General features: G+C 45.2%; 1 protein-coding gene across 3 annotated transcripts in view; it reads left to right on the top strand.

The window, feature by feature from the left end:
• The first annotated feature begins 5,954 nt into the window (after positions 1-5,954).
• Positions 5,955-14,591, top strand: part of RMC1 (regulator of MON1-CCZ1) — a 29,764-nt gene continuing 21,127 nt past the window's right edge. For 2 of the 3 annotated variants that reach the window (XM_054016608.1, XM_054016607.1), the window contains exons 1-4: positions 5,958-6,127; positions 11,261-11,337; positions 13,891-13,975; positions 14,470-14,526. In XM_054016608.1, the coding sequence (XP_053872583.1) occupies positions 6,029-6,127; positions 11,261-11,337; positions 13,891-13,975; positions 14,470-14,526 (318 nt within the window). In that variant the 5' untranslated portion in view covers positions 5,958-6,028. Of the gene's footprint in view, positions 6,128-11,260; positions 11,338-13,890; positions 13,976-14,469; positions 14,527-14,591 lie in introns of all 3 variants that reach the window. The other variant, XM_054016609.1, reaches the window with a different exon arrangement.

The following is a 14,591-nucleotide window of genomic DNA, read 5'->3' as shown; positions in this document are numbered from 1 at the left end:
ATCTCGAACAGTTACGAGAAGGTGAGTAACCGTTTTTCTTCGAGTGCTTGTTCATGTCCATTCCAATCAGGTGACTCTCAAGCCCAAGTTCAGGAGGTGGGGTCGGAGTCATCCATTGATTGGAGCACTGCTCTTCCAAAGGCCACATTGTCTCTGGCCTGATGGCTGATTGCATAGTGCGTGGCGAAAGAGTGAATGGAGGACCATGTTGCCACTCTGCAGATTTACTGGGTGGGAACCTGCGCCAGGACCACTGTTGAAGAGGCCTGAACCCTGGTGGAGTGCACAGTGATTGAAGGAGCAGGCAACCCTGCCAGGTTGTAGCACTCCTGGATGCAGGACGTGATCCATGATAAAATCTGTTGAGAAGAGACAGGACGACCTTTCATTCTGTCTGCCATTGCCACAAATAACTGCACCAAGTTTTGGAAAAGTTTTGTTCTCTCGATGTAGAAGGCTAGCGCTCTGTGGACATCCAATGAGTGAAGTCTTTGTCCCTACCACTTGAGCGCAGTTTAGGATAGAATACCGGGAGGAAGATATCCTGGTTGATGTGAAACTGGGAAACTGGGAGACAACCTTTGGGAAGAAAGCCAGGTGAGGTCTCAGCTGGACCTTGTCCTTACGGAACACAGTGTAAGGGGGCTCTAAAGTCAGGGCCTTGAGCTCAGACACCCTCCCGGCTGAGGTTATCACTACCAGAAACACTACCTTGTATGAGAGGTGGAGCAGGGAGCGTGTCGCTAAAGGTTCAAAGGGGCAGTCCCAGGAGTCTGGAAAGTATCAGATTGAGGTCCCAAGCCGGGACAGACTGCTGGACCTGCGGGCATAGCCTGTCAAGCCCTTTAAGGAAACAGTTGGCAAAGACTGAGCAGCCTTCTGGACCTGCATGAAAGGCAGAGATGGTGGCCAAGTGAACTCTTATTGATGACGTGGACAGCCCCTGCTTCTTGAGATGAAGATAGTTTAATATAAGTGGCACAGAGGCGAGCATCGGGGCTGGATGATGCTGCACTGACTGAAAATCTCTTCCATTTAGCAAGGTAGGTAGCCCTGATAGAGGGCTTTCTACTGCCCAGGAGGACTTGCCTAACCAAGTCTGAGCAGGAGTGCTCCATTGGGTTCAGCCATGAAGTTTCCATGCCATGAGATGCAGTGACTCTAGGTTTGGATGTTGGAGACAGCCGTGATCCTGAGTTAGTAAGTCCAGGAAGAGAGGCAAGGTGACTGTAGCTTCCACGGTCATTTGCAGGAGTGATGTGTATCGGTGCTGGCCGGGCCAGGCTGGAGCTATCAGAATCACCAAAGCTTCTTCCCTCCATATCTTGAGAAGCACCTTGTGAATGAGAAGAAAGGGCAGGAATGCATATAGGAGATGGCCTCCCCTTGGGAGGAGGAACGTATCCACGACGGGCTGTGATTCAGGAAGGAGCAAAACTGCTGACACTTCCTGTTGTGTTGTGTGGCGAACAGGTCTATCTGGGGGAAAAACCCACTGATAGAAGATTGAATTCACGACGTCTGGGTGAAGGGACCACTTGTGACCATGGAACAACCTTCTGAGATGGTCCGCCAACTCATTCTGTACTCCAGAGAGGGTACAATGCTTGCAGGTGTATCAGGTGTTCTACACAGAAGTCCCACAGCATGAGGGCTTCCTGGCACAAGTGAGAGGGAGCGTGTACCCCCGTTTGTTGATATAAAACATCGCTGTGGTGTTGTCTGTCATGACTGATACCCATCTCCCTGCTAGGTGTGCTCGGAAAGTCTGGCATGCCAGGCGTACTGCTCTCAGCTCTCTGATATTGATGCGGAGAGCAAGATCCGCTTGAGACTGGAGGCCTTGTGTTCTGAGGTCTCCCAAATGTGCTCCCCAGCCCAAGTCTGACGCATCCATTACTAGCGAGAGGGATGGCTGAGGGCTGGTGAACGGTACCCCTGCACATACTACCTGCAGGTCGAGCCACCACAGGAGGCAGTTGAGTACCGGGCGAGGCAGGGTTACAATCCTGTCTAAACTGTCCCGAGCTGCCCGACACACTGATGCCAGCCATGACTGAAGAGATTGAAGTCTGAGTCTGGCATGCTGTACTAGGTAGGTACAAGCTGCCATATGTCCTAGAAGTTTCAGGCAGTTCCGTGCTGTAGTGGTGGGGGGAAGTGTCTGAGACCTCGAATAATGTTGCCCATGGCTTGAAAATTCACTTCTGGAAGGAATGCTCTGGCATGTTTCGAGTACAGTACTGCCCCTACAAATTCTATTTTCTGAACTGAGGGGACAGTGTTGATTTCCCCGCATTCAGTAGCAGGCCCAGTTTGTCAAAAAAAAAAAAAAAAAAAAAAAGCTCTTACGAAGGCAACGTGCACGGTAGAAAGGGGACAGTTGGGAGGAAAAGGTTAGGTGGGGTTGATAGTTGTTCTGGTGCGCCGTCCTCGACCGCACCTTCAAAAGGCCAGTTTGGGGCAGGAAGGTGGTTTGGGTTGGCCAGAACTCTGGCCTGAGGATGGGTGTGGCCTTTTCCTGCCACTCCTGTTCCTTCTCTGGGAACCGTCCTGATGGTTCTGCTGGTAGAAGCAGGGAGGAGGTTGCAGTCTAAAATGTTTCCACTATGTAGCGGGAGTATGGAGGCCCAATGATTTGAGAGTGGCTCTAGATTCCTTTAGGCTATGTAGCCTTTTGTCTCTTTTCTTGGAAAAGAGAGCCGAACCCTCGCATGAGAGGTCCTGAATCAAAAATCAGGACAGAGAATGGGGGGTAATAAGTGCCTATATAAGAAAAAGACCCAAAAATCGGGATTGTCCTTATAAAATCGGGACATCTGGTCACCCTATCCTGAATAATCTGTTGGACCTCATACGGCAGGCCCAAGACCTGGAGACAGGAGCCCCTTCTCATGGCTATGCCCATAGCCATCACACGGGTAGCTACATCCAGCGCGGCTTGTAGCGAAGCTCACGAAATGAGCTTCCCCTCCTCCACTAGAGCCGAAAACGCAGCGCAGGAGTCCTGCGGCATCAGCTCCACAAACTTCACCGTTGCCCTGCACGTGTTGTAGTAGTACCTGCTGACAATGGCCTGCTGATTAGAGATGCGGAACTGCCATTTGCCAGTGGAAGAGACCTTTCTCCCATAAAGGTTGAGTCGTTTTGCCTCCCGATTCTTCAGGGAGGGTCCCTCAAAGCCCTGGTGTTCACATTGGTTGGCAGCATCAACCACAAGAGAATCAGGTGGGGGGTGGTCATGTTTAGCCCTAGGGGAAATGAGGCTGGAGTCTACCACAAAGTTTTGTGTTTTCAGAGATGGACTTTATAAAAGGCAGGGCAATATGTGCAGGTCTGGAGGAGACAAGGATATCTACCATTGGATCTGCATCCTCCACTACCTCCTCTGTCTGAATGCCCAGGCCCTGAGCAACCCGCCGCAGCAGTTGCTATAGAACCCTGCTGTCCTCCAGGGCTGGGGCTGTAGCTGTGTCTGTCAGACCTTCATCTGAAGAAACCCTTCTTGTTACTCTTAACATCTCTTGCTAACTACAACTCCAAGTGTGATTTGGCCTTCCTGATTTCACTCCTGCATGCCTGAGCAATAATTTTATACTCCTCCCTGGTCATTTGTCCAATCTTCCACTTCTTGTAAGCTTTTTTGCGTTTAAGATCAGCAAGGATTTCACTGTTTAGCCAAGCTGGTCGCCTGCCATATTTACTATTCTTTCTACACAGCGGGATGGTTTGTTTCTGCAACCGCAATAAGGATTCTTTAAAATACAGCCAGCTCTCCTGGACCCCTTTGCCCTTCATGTTATTCTCCCAGGAGATCCTGCCCATCTGTTCCCTGAGGGATTCAAAGTCTGCTTTTCTGAAGTCCAGGGTCCGTATTCTACTGCTCTCCTTTCTTCCTTGTGTCAGGATCCGGAACTCGACCATCTCATGGTCACTGCCTGCCAGGTTCCCATCCACTTTTGCTTCCCCTACTAATTCTTCCCTGTTTGTGAGCAGCAGGTCAAGAAAAGCTCTGCCCCTAGTTGGTTCCTCCAGCACTTGCACCAGGAAATTGTCCCCTACACTTTCCAAAAACTTCCTGGATTGTCTGTGCACCGCTGTATTGCTCTCCCAGCAGATATCGGGGTGATTAAAGTCTCCCATGAGAACCAGGGCCTGCAATCTAGCAACTTCTGCTAGTTGCCAGAAGAAAGCCTCGTGGACGTGGACTACGCTTCGGACAATCAGCTGAGTGCAAAGACTGACTGGGATGCTGAGCTGCTGCCAGTCTAGGAGATGCCTGGAGATGCCTGAGATGAGCCTTGCAGTAGGAAGTAACCCAGAAACGTATAAGAAGACAATGCGAAATTTAAAGCCTTAACTGGGAATTTCCTGGCATGAGAAAACTGACAGCAACTCCACCACCTAACAGTACTTGCACAGTTTGGGTTGGAGCAGGGATGAAAGTAACATTCAACACTTATCAGTATGGGGGCTGGCCTTAGGGTGACCAGCCAGCAAGTGTGAAAAATCAGGATGGGGATGGGGGGTAATAGGATCCTATATAAGAAAAAGACCCAAAAATCGGGACCGTCCCTATAAACTCGGGACATCTGGTCACCCTAGCTGGCCTTGGGTGGAAGGGGCGGGGCTGGGAGTCAGGCTGGCTGGGGGATGCTATCTGCGGTGCCTGGCCCATGCCGCCCGGGCTCCAGCGGTGATTTAAAGGGCCTGGAGCTCTGGCTGCTGCTGCGGTAGCAGCGGCTGGAGCCCTGGGCCCTTCTAAATCACCGGCCCCGAGGCAGCTGCTCCCGTCATCGGCCTGGGGGGGGGCAAAAGGGGCAATGATGTTAAAATGCTTTAAGCAGGATCCTTTCCTGCCGCAGCGCTTTAATGTCAGCTGTGTACAGGCCCCTATCGGTGGCTGCTTTTTACTGGTACACTGTACCGGCCCATATCGGCTTACTTTCAGCCCTGGCTTTGAGACAGAAGCTCTTGCTGGCGAAGGCTGTGCGAACCAGCCTTCTGCTTGCCTTCCCCAAGAGAAGTCTGCAGCTCAGACCTCAGTTGACTGATGTGTAACACCAAAGTTGAGTTTATGTCTGAAAATACTAGTGTGGAGGGAAGAAGATGAACAACTGAGTACATCATGTGTTTAGAAAGTTCAGACATTCTGCAGAAGGGTTGGACATAAACGTCTAGTCATTCTGTACCATTGACACAGTGTAAACACCCAAGAACAGATGGTCCCTCCCCTCAGTAGTTCTTAATCTTTGAATGGACAGAACCCAGAGTAGGGAACAGGGAGGAAGCAGAAGGATTTCGCAGCCACGTTGGATTTGCGATAAACTATACAGCTCTGGGGTTTAAAGAGGGCCTTAAATGTGGACAGGATGAGCCGGGGCCACCAAACCAAGCAGGGGATGAGAGATGGCTGCCTCGAAGCAATGAGGTCAGCAGGGGCTAGGGACGGCGAAGGCGAGGTGGGGGCGGGGGTGGCCGGGCGCTAGGGGCTCAGGAGTTTGAAATAGCAGATTTCAGAGTAGCAGCCGTGTTAGTCTGTATCCGCAAAAAGAACAGGATGCATCCGAAGAAGTGGGCTGTAGCCCACGAAAGCTTTTGCTCTAATAAATTTGTTAGTCTCTAAGGTGCCACACGTACTCCTGTTCTTATTGAAATAGCAGAGTGGGGCGAGGCAATGGCGGTGGGATGCGGAGTGAGGTGACAAGGCTGGGGAAGGAGAAGGACTCGCAGCAGCTGGGGAGTGAACGGGCGCTGACAGGCTGCGCTGCCAGGAAGGACGCGAGGTCGGAGCAGGCGGAGTCACACACGGGATGTTTTGCACCTGGCCCCACCCCACAGGTGGCGGGACAGTGCCGAGGGGGGGCAGGGCCCATTCGGCCCCAGGCTCCTCCCCGCGCTCCCGGTCTCCCCCCGCCTTTCGGGGCCAGCAAGTCCCGGATCACGTGCAGGGGGAGCGTGAGCAGGAAGCGGGCGCGCGGCCGGACTCGGATCCGCGGAGGCCGCCGGTCGGGCTGCTCGCGCCGCCATGAGCCGCGGCTGTTACCTGGCGCTGTGCGCGCGGCCCGTGCAATTCGAGAAGGCGAATCCCGTCAACTGCGTCTTCTTCGATGAGGCCAATAAGCAGGTGGGAGGCCAGGGCCCCCTCCCCCCGCCCGGCCGGGGCAAAGACCCGCCAGTGGGACTAGCCCGGGCGGGGCTCGCTGCCTGGGCATCGGTCTGAGGCGGTAGCCCACCCGGAGGTGGTAGCCCCGGGGCCCGCTGGGCCGCTCCTCTGCCCCCGCCAAGGCAGGCGGCGCCGCCCTCACACCTCCCCGCGGCATCTCCCAGGCCCTGTGGCCATCAGCCATCGCAGCGGGGGTGGTGCCCGGGCTTGTCCGGTGCGAGGCTGGCTGGGCCACGGGGGCATCGCCCGCCATGGCCGCTGTGGAGCGACGGCTTAAAAATCCCGCCCGCCCGCCCTTCTTAGCGGGGTCGGGAAAGCGCCGGCGGCTGCCCCGGCCTTGCAAAACCCGTCATGGCAAGGTCCGAGTCGGCGCTGCCTGGGCACAGCTCGTCCTGAGCGGGCTTGTGCCGGAGCGTGGGCTTCCTCCTCCTCCTCGAGATCCCCCATCCGGCCCTAGCGCAACGGCGCGTTGGGTTGTGGCCCTGGAGACAGGACAGCCCTGGGTGGCTGCAGATGCGGTGTCACGCCTGGAAAAGCCAACTGGTGCTCGGGGCTCAGAGCTCTGGTGCGGCTGGTCCCCCTACATCACACGCCTTGATGTATAATTTGAGGGCTAACTTCAAAGTAAAGGCTTAGTAACAATGGCCAGTGCTTGGAAAAGCTCACTCCCCTGTGGTGACTAAGCAGTTTACCCTAGTGAATAAGGATGGTGTTACTATATGCAGTGTAGTTGTCCCTCCCATATCCTAGGACCAACCCAGCTACAAGTTCGGTGAGGTAATATCTTTTATTGGATCAACTTCTGTCAGTGAGAGAGACAAACTTTTTGAAGAAGAGCTCTGTGTTAGCTCGAAAGCTTGTCTCTCTCACTAACAGAAGTTGGTCCAATAAAAGATATTCCCTCATCCACCTGGTCTCTGTGATGGTCTAAATCAGGGGTCGGCAAAGTTTCAGAAGTGGTGTGCTGAGTCTTCATTTATTCACTTTAATTTAAGGTTTTGCGTGCCAGTAATACATTTTAATGTTTTTAGAAGGTCTCTTTTTATAAGTCTATAATATATAACTAAACTATTGTATGTATGTAAGGTAAATAAGGTTTTAAAAATGTTTAAGAAGCTTCATTTAAAATTAAAATAAAAGGCAGAGCCCCCCTGGACCGGTGGCCAGGACCCGGGCAGTGTGAGTGCCACTGAAAATCAGCTCACGTGCTGCCTTTGGCACGCATGCCATAGGTTGCCTACCCCTGGTCTAAATGATCAGTTTCTACATAATTTAAGCTTTCACTTAAAAGAGAAATTTCTAGCTGTGAATTTCAGTCTCCAGTTTCTGCCACTCTTTGTGATCACTAAATTTTTCATATGCCTCTAACTGATTGCAGCCAGCATCTTTGTATCCACCTTTTGATATGGATATCCTGTGCCCCATACTCCTTAATGAGTGCTTTGTTCCAGTTACTTTTTTACCTCACTTCTGACCTCCAGTGAGAAGTTCTTCATCCTCTTCTTTGGTAACAGCCACAAAAGGTTACCCTAATATCAGACTGTTTTTTTTTTTTTTTTTTTTTTTTAAATCTTAACAAACTAGTTTTTGAGAATAAAGAAAAAATCAAAAGTTAAATGTATTAAATACATTTTATCTAAGGTAAGTCTTGCTAGATAGGGTAAAATATTACAGTAACAGTTAATTGCAACTTACAGACTGAATATTATAAGAAACAGGAACTATGTTTTTATGTGTGTGGACTGTGCCTAGCGTACTGTTTGTGCTACCCGAATAATACATCTTGGAGATTCTTGTGCCTCATCTCCACTTAAAGTTTTACTAGCATAACTATGTGGATAAGGGATGTGATTTTTTTTTTTTAACATAGATATGCCAGTAGAAGACCTTAGACACAGTTATACTAATAGAAGTCACTTTATAGCAGTATAGTTTAGTTTGCTTTGCTGAACCAGAATAAATTATGTAGGTCTAAGTGCTTTTATACTGGTACATCTGCATCTGTGCTAGGAAGTTTTCTTGCTTTAGTTATGGTGACTTAGTTAAAGCAACAAAACTTTTAAGTGTGGCCAAGGCCTTAGAGGTTACATGTATGGCCGGGGTTTACACTACCAAGTTTGGTCAGCATAATTATCTTGGTCAAGGGTGTGAAAAAAACATGCCCCCAGATGACATAACTATGTCAGCAAAACCCTCAGACCGCATCTACACTCAGAAGTAAAGTCGACCCTGCTATGTTGCTCGGGGGTGTAAAAAATCCAAACCCTTGAGTGACATAGTTAAGCCAACCTAACCCCTGGTGTAGGCAGTGCTAGGTCAACCTACCTGCCTTGTCTGGGGGAGGTTGATTAACTATGCTGATAGGAGAACTCCTTGCTCACTTTGGTGAGTGTCTACACTGAAGTGCTGCAGTGGCTGCTGTAGCATTTCAAGTGTAGATAAGCCCTAAGTATAAATGCAGCTATGCTGATAAGAATGCTTCTGTCCAAGTAGCTAATGTCGTGGGAGATGGTGGAGTTGTGTCAACAGAAAAACTCCTTCTATCAGCATAAACTGTATCTACACTAGTGGTTTTTCTCAGTATAACTAGATCAGTAAAGCATTTGTAGTGAAGAAAAGGCCTAAGTTTCTGTCCTGTTGCTAACTGTTAGGCTCCTTTTTCTCAGCTGTGACTCCTTTTATTGTTGCAAACCTTGTACTTGAGGTATTAAGCCTTCTTATTGTCTGACTTTTTAAAAAAAAATTGTACAATAAACTTCGGGACTGATACACAGTTCTCTATTGTGTGCTCCAGTTTTCACAGGATTTGAACTCTGCGTTATTACTAAGCCCCCTTCCTTTTCAGTTTAAACCGATTAAAAAATAAATAAATCCTGGGTTTTACAAAAAGTAGTATTCGTTTTTTTCTGATTTTCACCCTGCTTTTGTATGATTCAAATATATAAAAAATAACTTCATTAGCAAAATACAATACATTGCATGAGATATATATATTACAATAATACATTCGTCTGTGTGTGTATGCAAAGCTGCCTGTTGAATTAAGGCTACGTATTAGTCTAGAAGATATACACAATAAACAAACAGGCACACACGCAAGCCTTTAAGTGCGTGCACATCTGAATGTACTGATTAATCTGATGCCGACCATGTACGCATTTCAAGCTGCTGGCAGATAACGGTTTAAAGATCTAACACAATAAAATGGGAAGAAAACGAAAATCTGTATCCGAATACATTTTAGAGCACAAGGAAGTATTCAAAAGTTAAAAAAAACCCAAACAGGCGAAAAGGATGAAGTTGAGTGTATGCGCTGCAAATGGTGTGGCCCAATTATTAAATGTAAATATAGGCTAATAGTTCTAAGCTTACAACAGTAAGCTGTTTATTAAAATGAAAAGTTTTATTTGGGGATTAGAGATGTATTGTTTTCTTTACCTCAGAGGTGGCCTTGTGTTTTGAGTTCTGTTTTAGTTGTGCAGTAAACAACATCGAATTCCATTAATCAGAGCATTAATCTACTGAATACTCCCCCCATCCTTCTATCCACCAAAATAAACCCTGATATTTGCCCAGAAAAAATAATAGTTTTTTCCACTGATTTTCACCTGTTTTTGTGATAATAAACACCGATAAATTCCTGGGAAAAATTAAATAAAATAAAAACCAAAAACGAAGGGCACTAATTATTACTTAATAGGGGCTTATTTGATTTCCTTTCCGTTTAGCAGACACAACTTTTCATGGATTCCTTGGAACCTAGATAGATACTAGGTGACTACATTACCCTTTTTACATATCCCTGTATATAGATCTTAACAAAATACCTAAATCCTTTAGATTGTTATGAATAAATGCCTCTTGTTGCTTAAGGTCACTTTGAATGCTAATTGGTGTCTCTGTTACTGGAGTGTTAAACAAAATATAATTCTCCTTTAGTTGTAATTTTTAAGGTCACTCTTTACTTCCAAATATGACTTCTCTTGGACACTATGATGTCTTGCTTGCCCTTAGGATTGTAGAGAGATCTTTCCGAATGTGAACATATGTACTTGTCTTAGTCTGTGACAGACCTCTCTAGCGTCTCTGCTGTGCCTAGCTTTTCTTTTTTTAGTCTCAGCAAAGTCAAGTCTGCAGAAGTGATTAAATTTGGTGGTGCAATTCAGCACATGCTGCAAATGTGAAACTGAGGAGTTGTAGCTTTCCAAGTAGTAGAGTGAAATTTTGACCATTAACAGGGGCAGGCACTGGAGCTTTTTGTGGGGTAGAATGACCCAGAAGTAGTGGATAACAATACAACCTGACCGAGTTGCCGCTCTGCCATCTGTTTGATAAGCTAAAGAGATTTTGTAGGCCAGCCTTAATAGATTTAAGGAGCTCAGACTTGGACTGAAATACAAATATGAATTAAAATGTGTTTAATTATTTTGGTGAAAGTTTGTATGATTTGTGGAAAAAGTGGCATAAGTTGATTTAGCTTTTTACTACAAGTGTCCCCACACAGACTTACACCAAAATAACAAACCTGTTTTAATTCATATAGTTTGCTTTTTCAGTGCAAGTGTATATGTAAACCAGCATTCCTTATTTCTAGATCTCAAATTATTGTTGTAGCTTTCTTCTGAATCCTCTCCACTGGTCAACGTCCATTTTCCAGTGTGGAGACTGGAACTGGACACCATATTCCAGTAATGATCTCATCAAAACTGTAGGCAGGGGTAATATCATCTTCCTAATCTTATGGGCTATTTCCTTGTTTATACATCCAAGGATTGCACTGGGCCATTTAGCGACACTTGGGGGTTTTGACGTGTGTCCGAATCAAAATATGAATTTGTCTCCAAAACAAAAATGAACTAACGCTATACTATATGGTCACAATCAGTGTAGAATTGCTGCTATCTACTCTGCATAAGATGAATTTTTTTAAATTGCTTTTCTTTTTAGAGCTCATCCCTTATATTTGGGTAGAAAAGCAAATGCATGGTTTTACAGAAATAAGGCTTGTTGAGACCATGATATGACTTTGAGTTAGTTAAGAAGCTATGTCTTAAAATGCATTTTTTTTAAAAAATATGCAATTTTAACTCTTAGGTTTTTGCTGTTCGATCTGGTGGAGCCACTGGGGTGGTTGTTAAAGGCTTGGAGGACAAAAATCCCATTTCATTCAGGTATGATCAGCAAGGTATTTTCATTTGTATTCTGTACTGCTCTAGGATACCATTTGTGATCTTGCAGCTATCTTTCACTGTATACGTCTCTTGGTTGTACTATAGTTTGTCGCATAGGTGCAACATCCATGAAGTACTAGAATGTCCTGATCCTGTTGCTTTGTTTTAAGAACATATTTTCATTCAATAATAACAAATGCAATAAGTTTACTTATTACCATGTGTGATCAATCGGTTTTTTTCTTAAAACAAAAAACCCGATTGAAGAAAATTGTTAATACTACATTCTGGTTGAAAATTCAAACACACCCAAAACTCGAGAGTTTAAAACAAACAAAAAAGACGTGACTTAGCATAAGTTGTAATTTGACATTATTGGACATTAGCAGTCATATGCACTTACAACATATGAGGGCCAATTTATGGCAGGTGTGGGAATCATAATTTTGAATTTACCTATTTGTGCATTTAAATTCTCAAGCCATAATATTTCCTTAATGTAGGTATTGCATTTTAATGTAACTTGTCTAATCTAACTCATATTTCTGTAAAATAGATGGCATCTTTTGCTAACATGCTCTAAACTTCCGTGAATCACAAATTTCCATGTGCCTGTATGGCAGCAGTACCCCCAAAGAAACTACTTATCTGTTCTGTATCTGTGGAAGAACACCTATAAAAATCTGATTAAAGCTCTGTCCTTTTTCGGCCTCCTATTCACTAGGAAAAAATGTATATTTTTATTAACATATCATAAATTATTAAGGTAATGGCATCGAAAATAAACATATAAAGTTTGTAGATGATACCAAGATGAGAGGGGTTGCAAGTGCTTGGAGGATAGGATTGAAATTCAAAATGATCTGGACAAACTGGAGAAATGGTCTGAAGTAAGAAGGATGAAATTCAATAAGGACAAATGCAAAGTACTCCATTTAGGAAGGAACAATCAATTGCACACATACAAAATGGGAAATGACTGGAAAGAGTACTGTGGAAGTGGATCTGGGGGTTATAGTGGATCACAAGCTAAATGAGAGTCGTCAGTCTCACAAAGTTGCAAAAAAAGCAAACATCAGCAGGAGTGTTGTAAGAAAGACACAAGAAGTAATTCTTCCACTCTACTCCACACTGATAAGGCCTCAACTGGAGTATTGCGTCCAATTCTGGGTGCTGCATTTCAAGAAAGATGTGGACAAAGTCCAGAGGAGAGCACAAAAATGATTAAAGATTGAGAAAACATGACCTATGAGGAAAGATTGAAAAAATTGGGTTTGTTTAGTGTGGCGAGGAGGAAACTGAAGGGGACAAACTTTTAAGTATATAAAGTATATAAAGGAGGAGGGTGAAAATTTGTTCTCCTTAACATCTGAGGATAGGACAAGAAGCAATGGGCTTAAATTGCAGGAAGGGAGGTTAGGTTGGTCATTAGGAAACACTTCTAACTGTCAGGGTAGTTAGGCCCTGGAACAAATTGCCTAGGGAGTTTGTGGAATCTCTGTCATTGGATGTTTTTTAGAAATAGGTTACACTTGTCAGGAATGGTCTAGTTATTAGTTAGCCCTGCCTTCAGTGCAGGGGACTGGACTATATGACCTATTGAGATCCCTTGCAGTCCTACAGTTCTGTGATTCTATGATAAAATCCTAGTGTGGACAAGACAACTGTACATCTAACACATGTTAGCAGATCAGGATATCTTTCAAGGCCATGAGTGCCTTCAGTTCTGACATCAGTGGGATTTGCAGGTGTGGCAAATTCCAGGAAGTCCTCCGTACCTTGTAGGTTGGAACCAAAATCCATCTCTCTCAGTTGACTGTCTCTCCCCTAGTGTTTAGCTTGACTTGCTGACGCATGTTAAAATTACAACGGCTTTGTCCCCACTAAGATTTTTCTGCTTGTTAGTTAACATGATAAAAATATATCTTTTTTCCGCTCCCAGTGTGGCTGTGCCCTTTTACACTAATTTCAGGATCCACAGGTATCCGAGTGCAGGTCTACAAGTGCTTAGCAGTCTATCTTGCCAATTAGTAAATAGTTTTAGAACACAGAGGCAAAGTTACTTGTCCTGCAATGTCACTGACATCAGTGGGATTGAGAGTATTCAGTACCTTTGCACAATCAGGCACAAAGCGAGCATTCTGTTTTTTACATTACATTGAGCTATAGTTTTCTGTCATGCATTCAGTTAGAATTAGAATATGAGCAAAGTTCATAATTCTTCCTTTAATTCCATTTCATAGTAGCAATAAGACAGTCAAGGCAGAGCATTTCTTGGAAGCTATTGAATCCTGTGTGTGGCTATAATCATTTGTAACTCCATAATAGACTTGATTCATTCAGTAATTCTTCAGGAATATACTGCCTGTTGTATCTTGATGCATCGATATTGGACCTTATAGTTGTCTTTACTAGTTGTGTAAGTTGTACACAAAAATGTCTGCCTTACATTTTGCTTATCTGTTCTCTTTTTTAAGAAATAGCAGCTGTTAAAATTCTGTAACAAATGATTACATGATAGAAATATACTTCTACTGATTTGTGTGTGTGTAGAATGGAAGACAAAGGGGAAGTGAAATGCATCAAGTTTTCCTTGGGGAACAAGATATTGGCTGTTCAGAGAACCTCAAAGAGTGTGGTAAGAAATTTTGCTATAAACATAGAAAGCTGGAACTAGAACTCTGGCCCTTCAGGTCCGAAAACACAGGTCTCTGCCATACAAGCTAAAAGAGTTCCTCTGTCTGACAACCAAAGTAATAGTTTCCTGATCCCTTCTGTGACTGAGCCAGGAGAGGTCACCATCCTCACTCTCTGATGCACAAAAAGCCATTCTCTCTTCCCGCCCCCCCCCCCCCCCCCCGGAAGATCTGATGACATCTGTGGATGCAAATAGTCACTCTTGGAATGATTTAGCCTTAAAAGTGTAAACTCTTAATGAAAATTGATTTCTTCCCACGAAGAATTGGCTAGGAGACAGGATTATTTCTCCAAGTGGAAAAGAAGCATTGTAGTGTTTTACACTAGTATATCTAATCCAGAATAGGTAGAGATGGTAAATTACTCATCTCCTGTTTTGTGCTCATCAGATTCAATGCTTCATAGTTGCTAATGTTCTAATATTACTTATTTCAGGACTTTTTGAACTTTATTCCAGACTGCCCTCAACTAGAATATACACAGGAATGCAAGGTATGTTGTGAATTCACTTCTTTAGTTTAAATGAAGTGCTAATACAAAGCTGGCTGTTTTGTATA

Source organism: Malaclemys terrapin, chromosome 2 (assembly GCF_027887155.1).
Source record: "Malaclemys terrapin pileata isolate rMalTer1 chromosome 2, rMalTer1.hap1, whole genome shotgun sequence".
Lineage (NCBI taxonomy): Eukaryota > Metazoa > Chordata > Testudines > Emydidae > Malaclemys > Malaclemys terrapin.
Note: the sequence above shows the minus strand (reverse complement) of the source record. Positions and strands in the feature narration are given on the sequence as shown.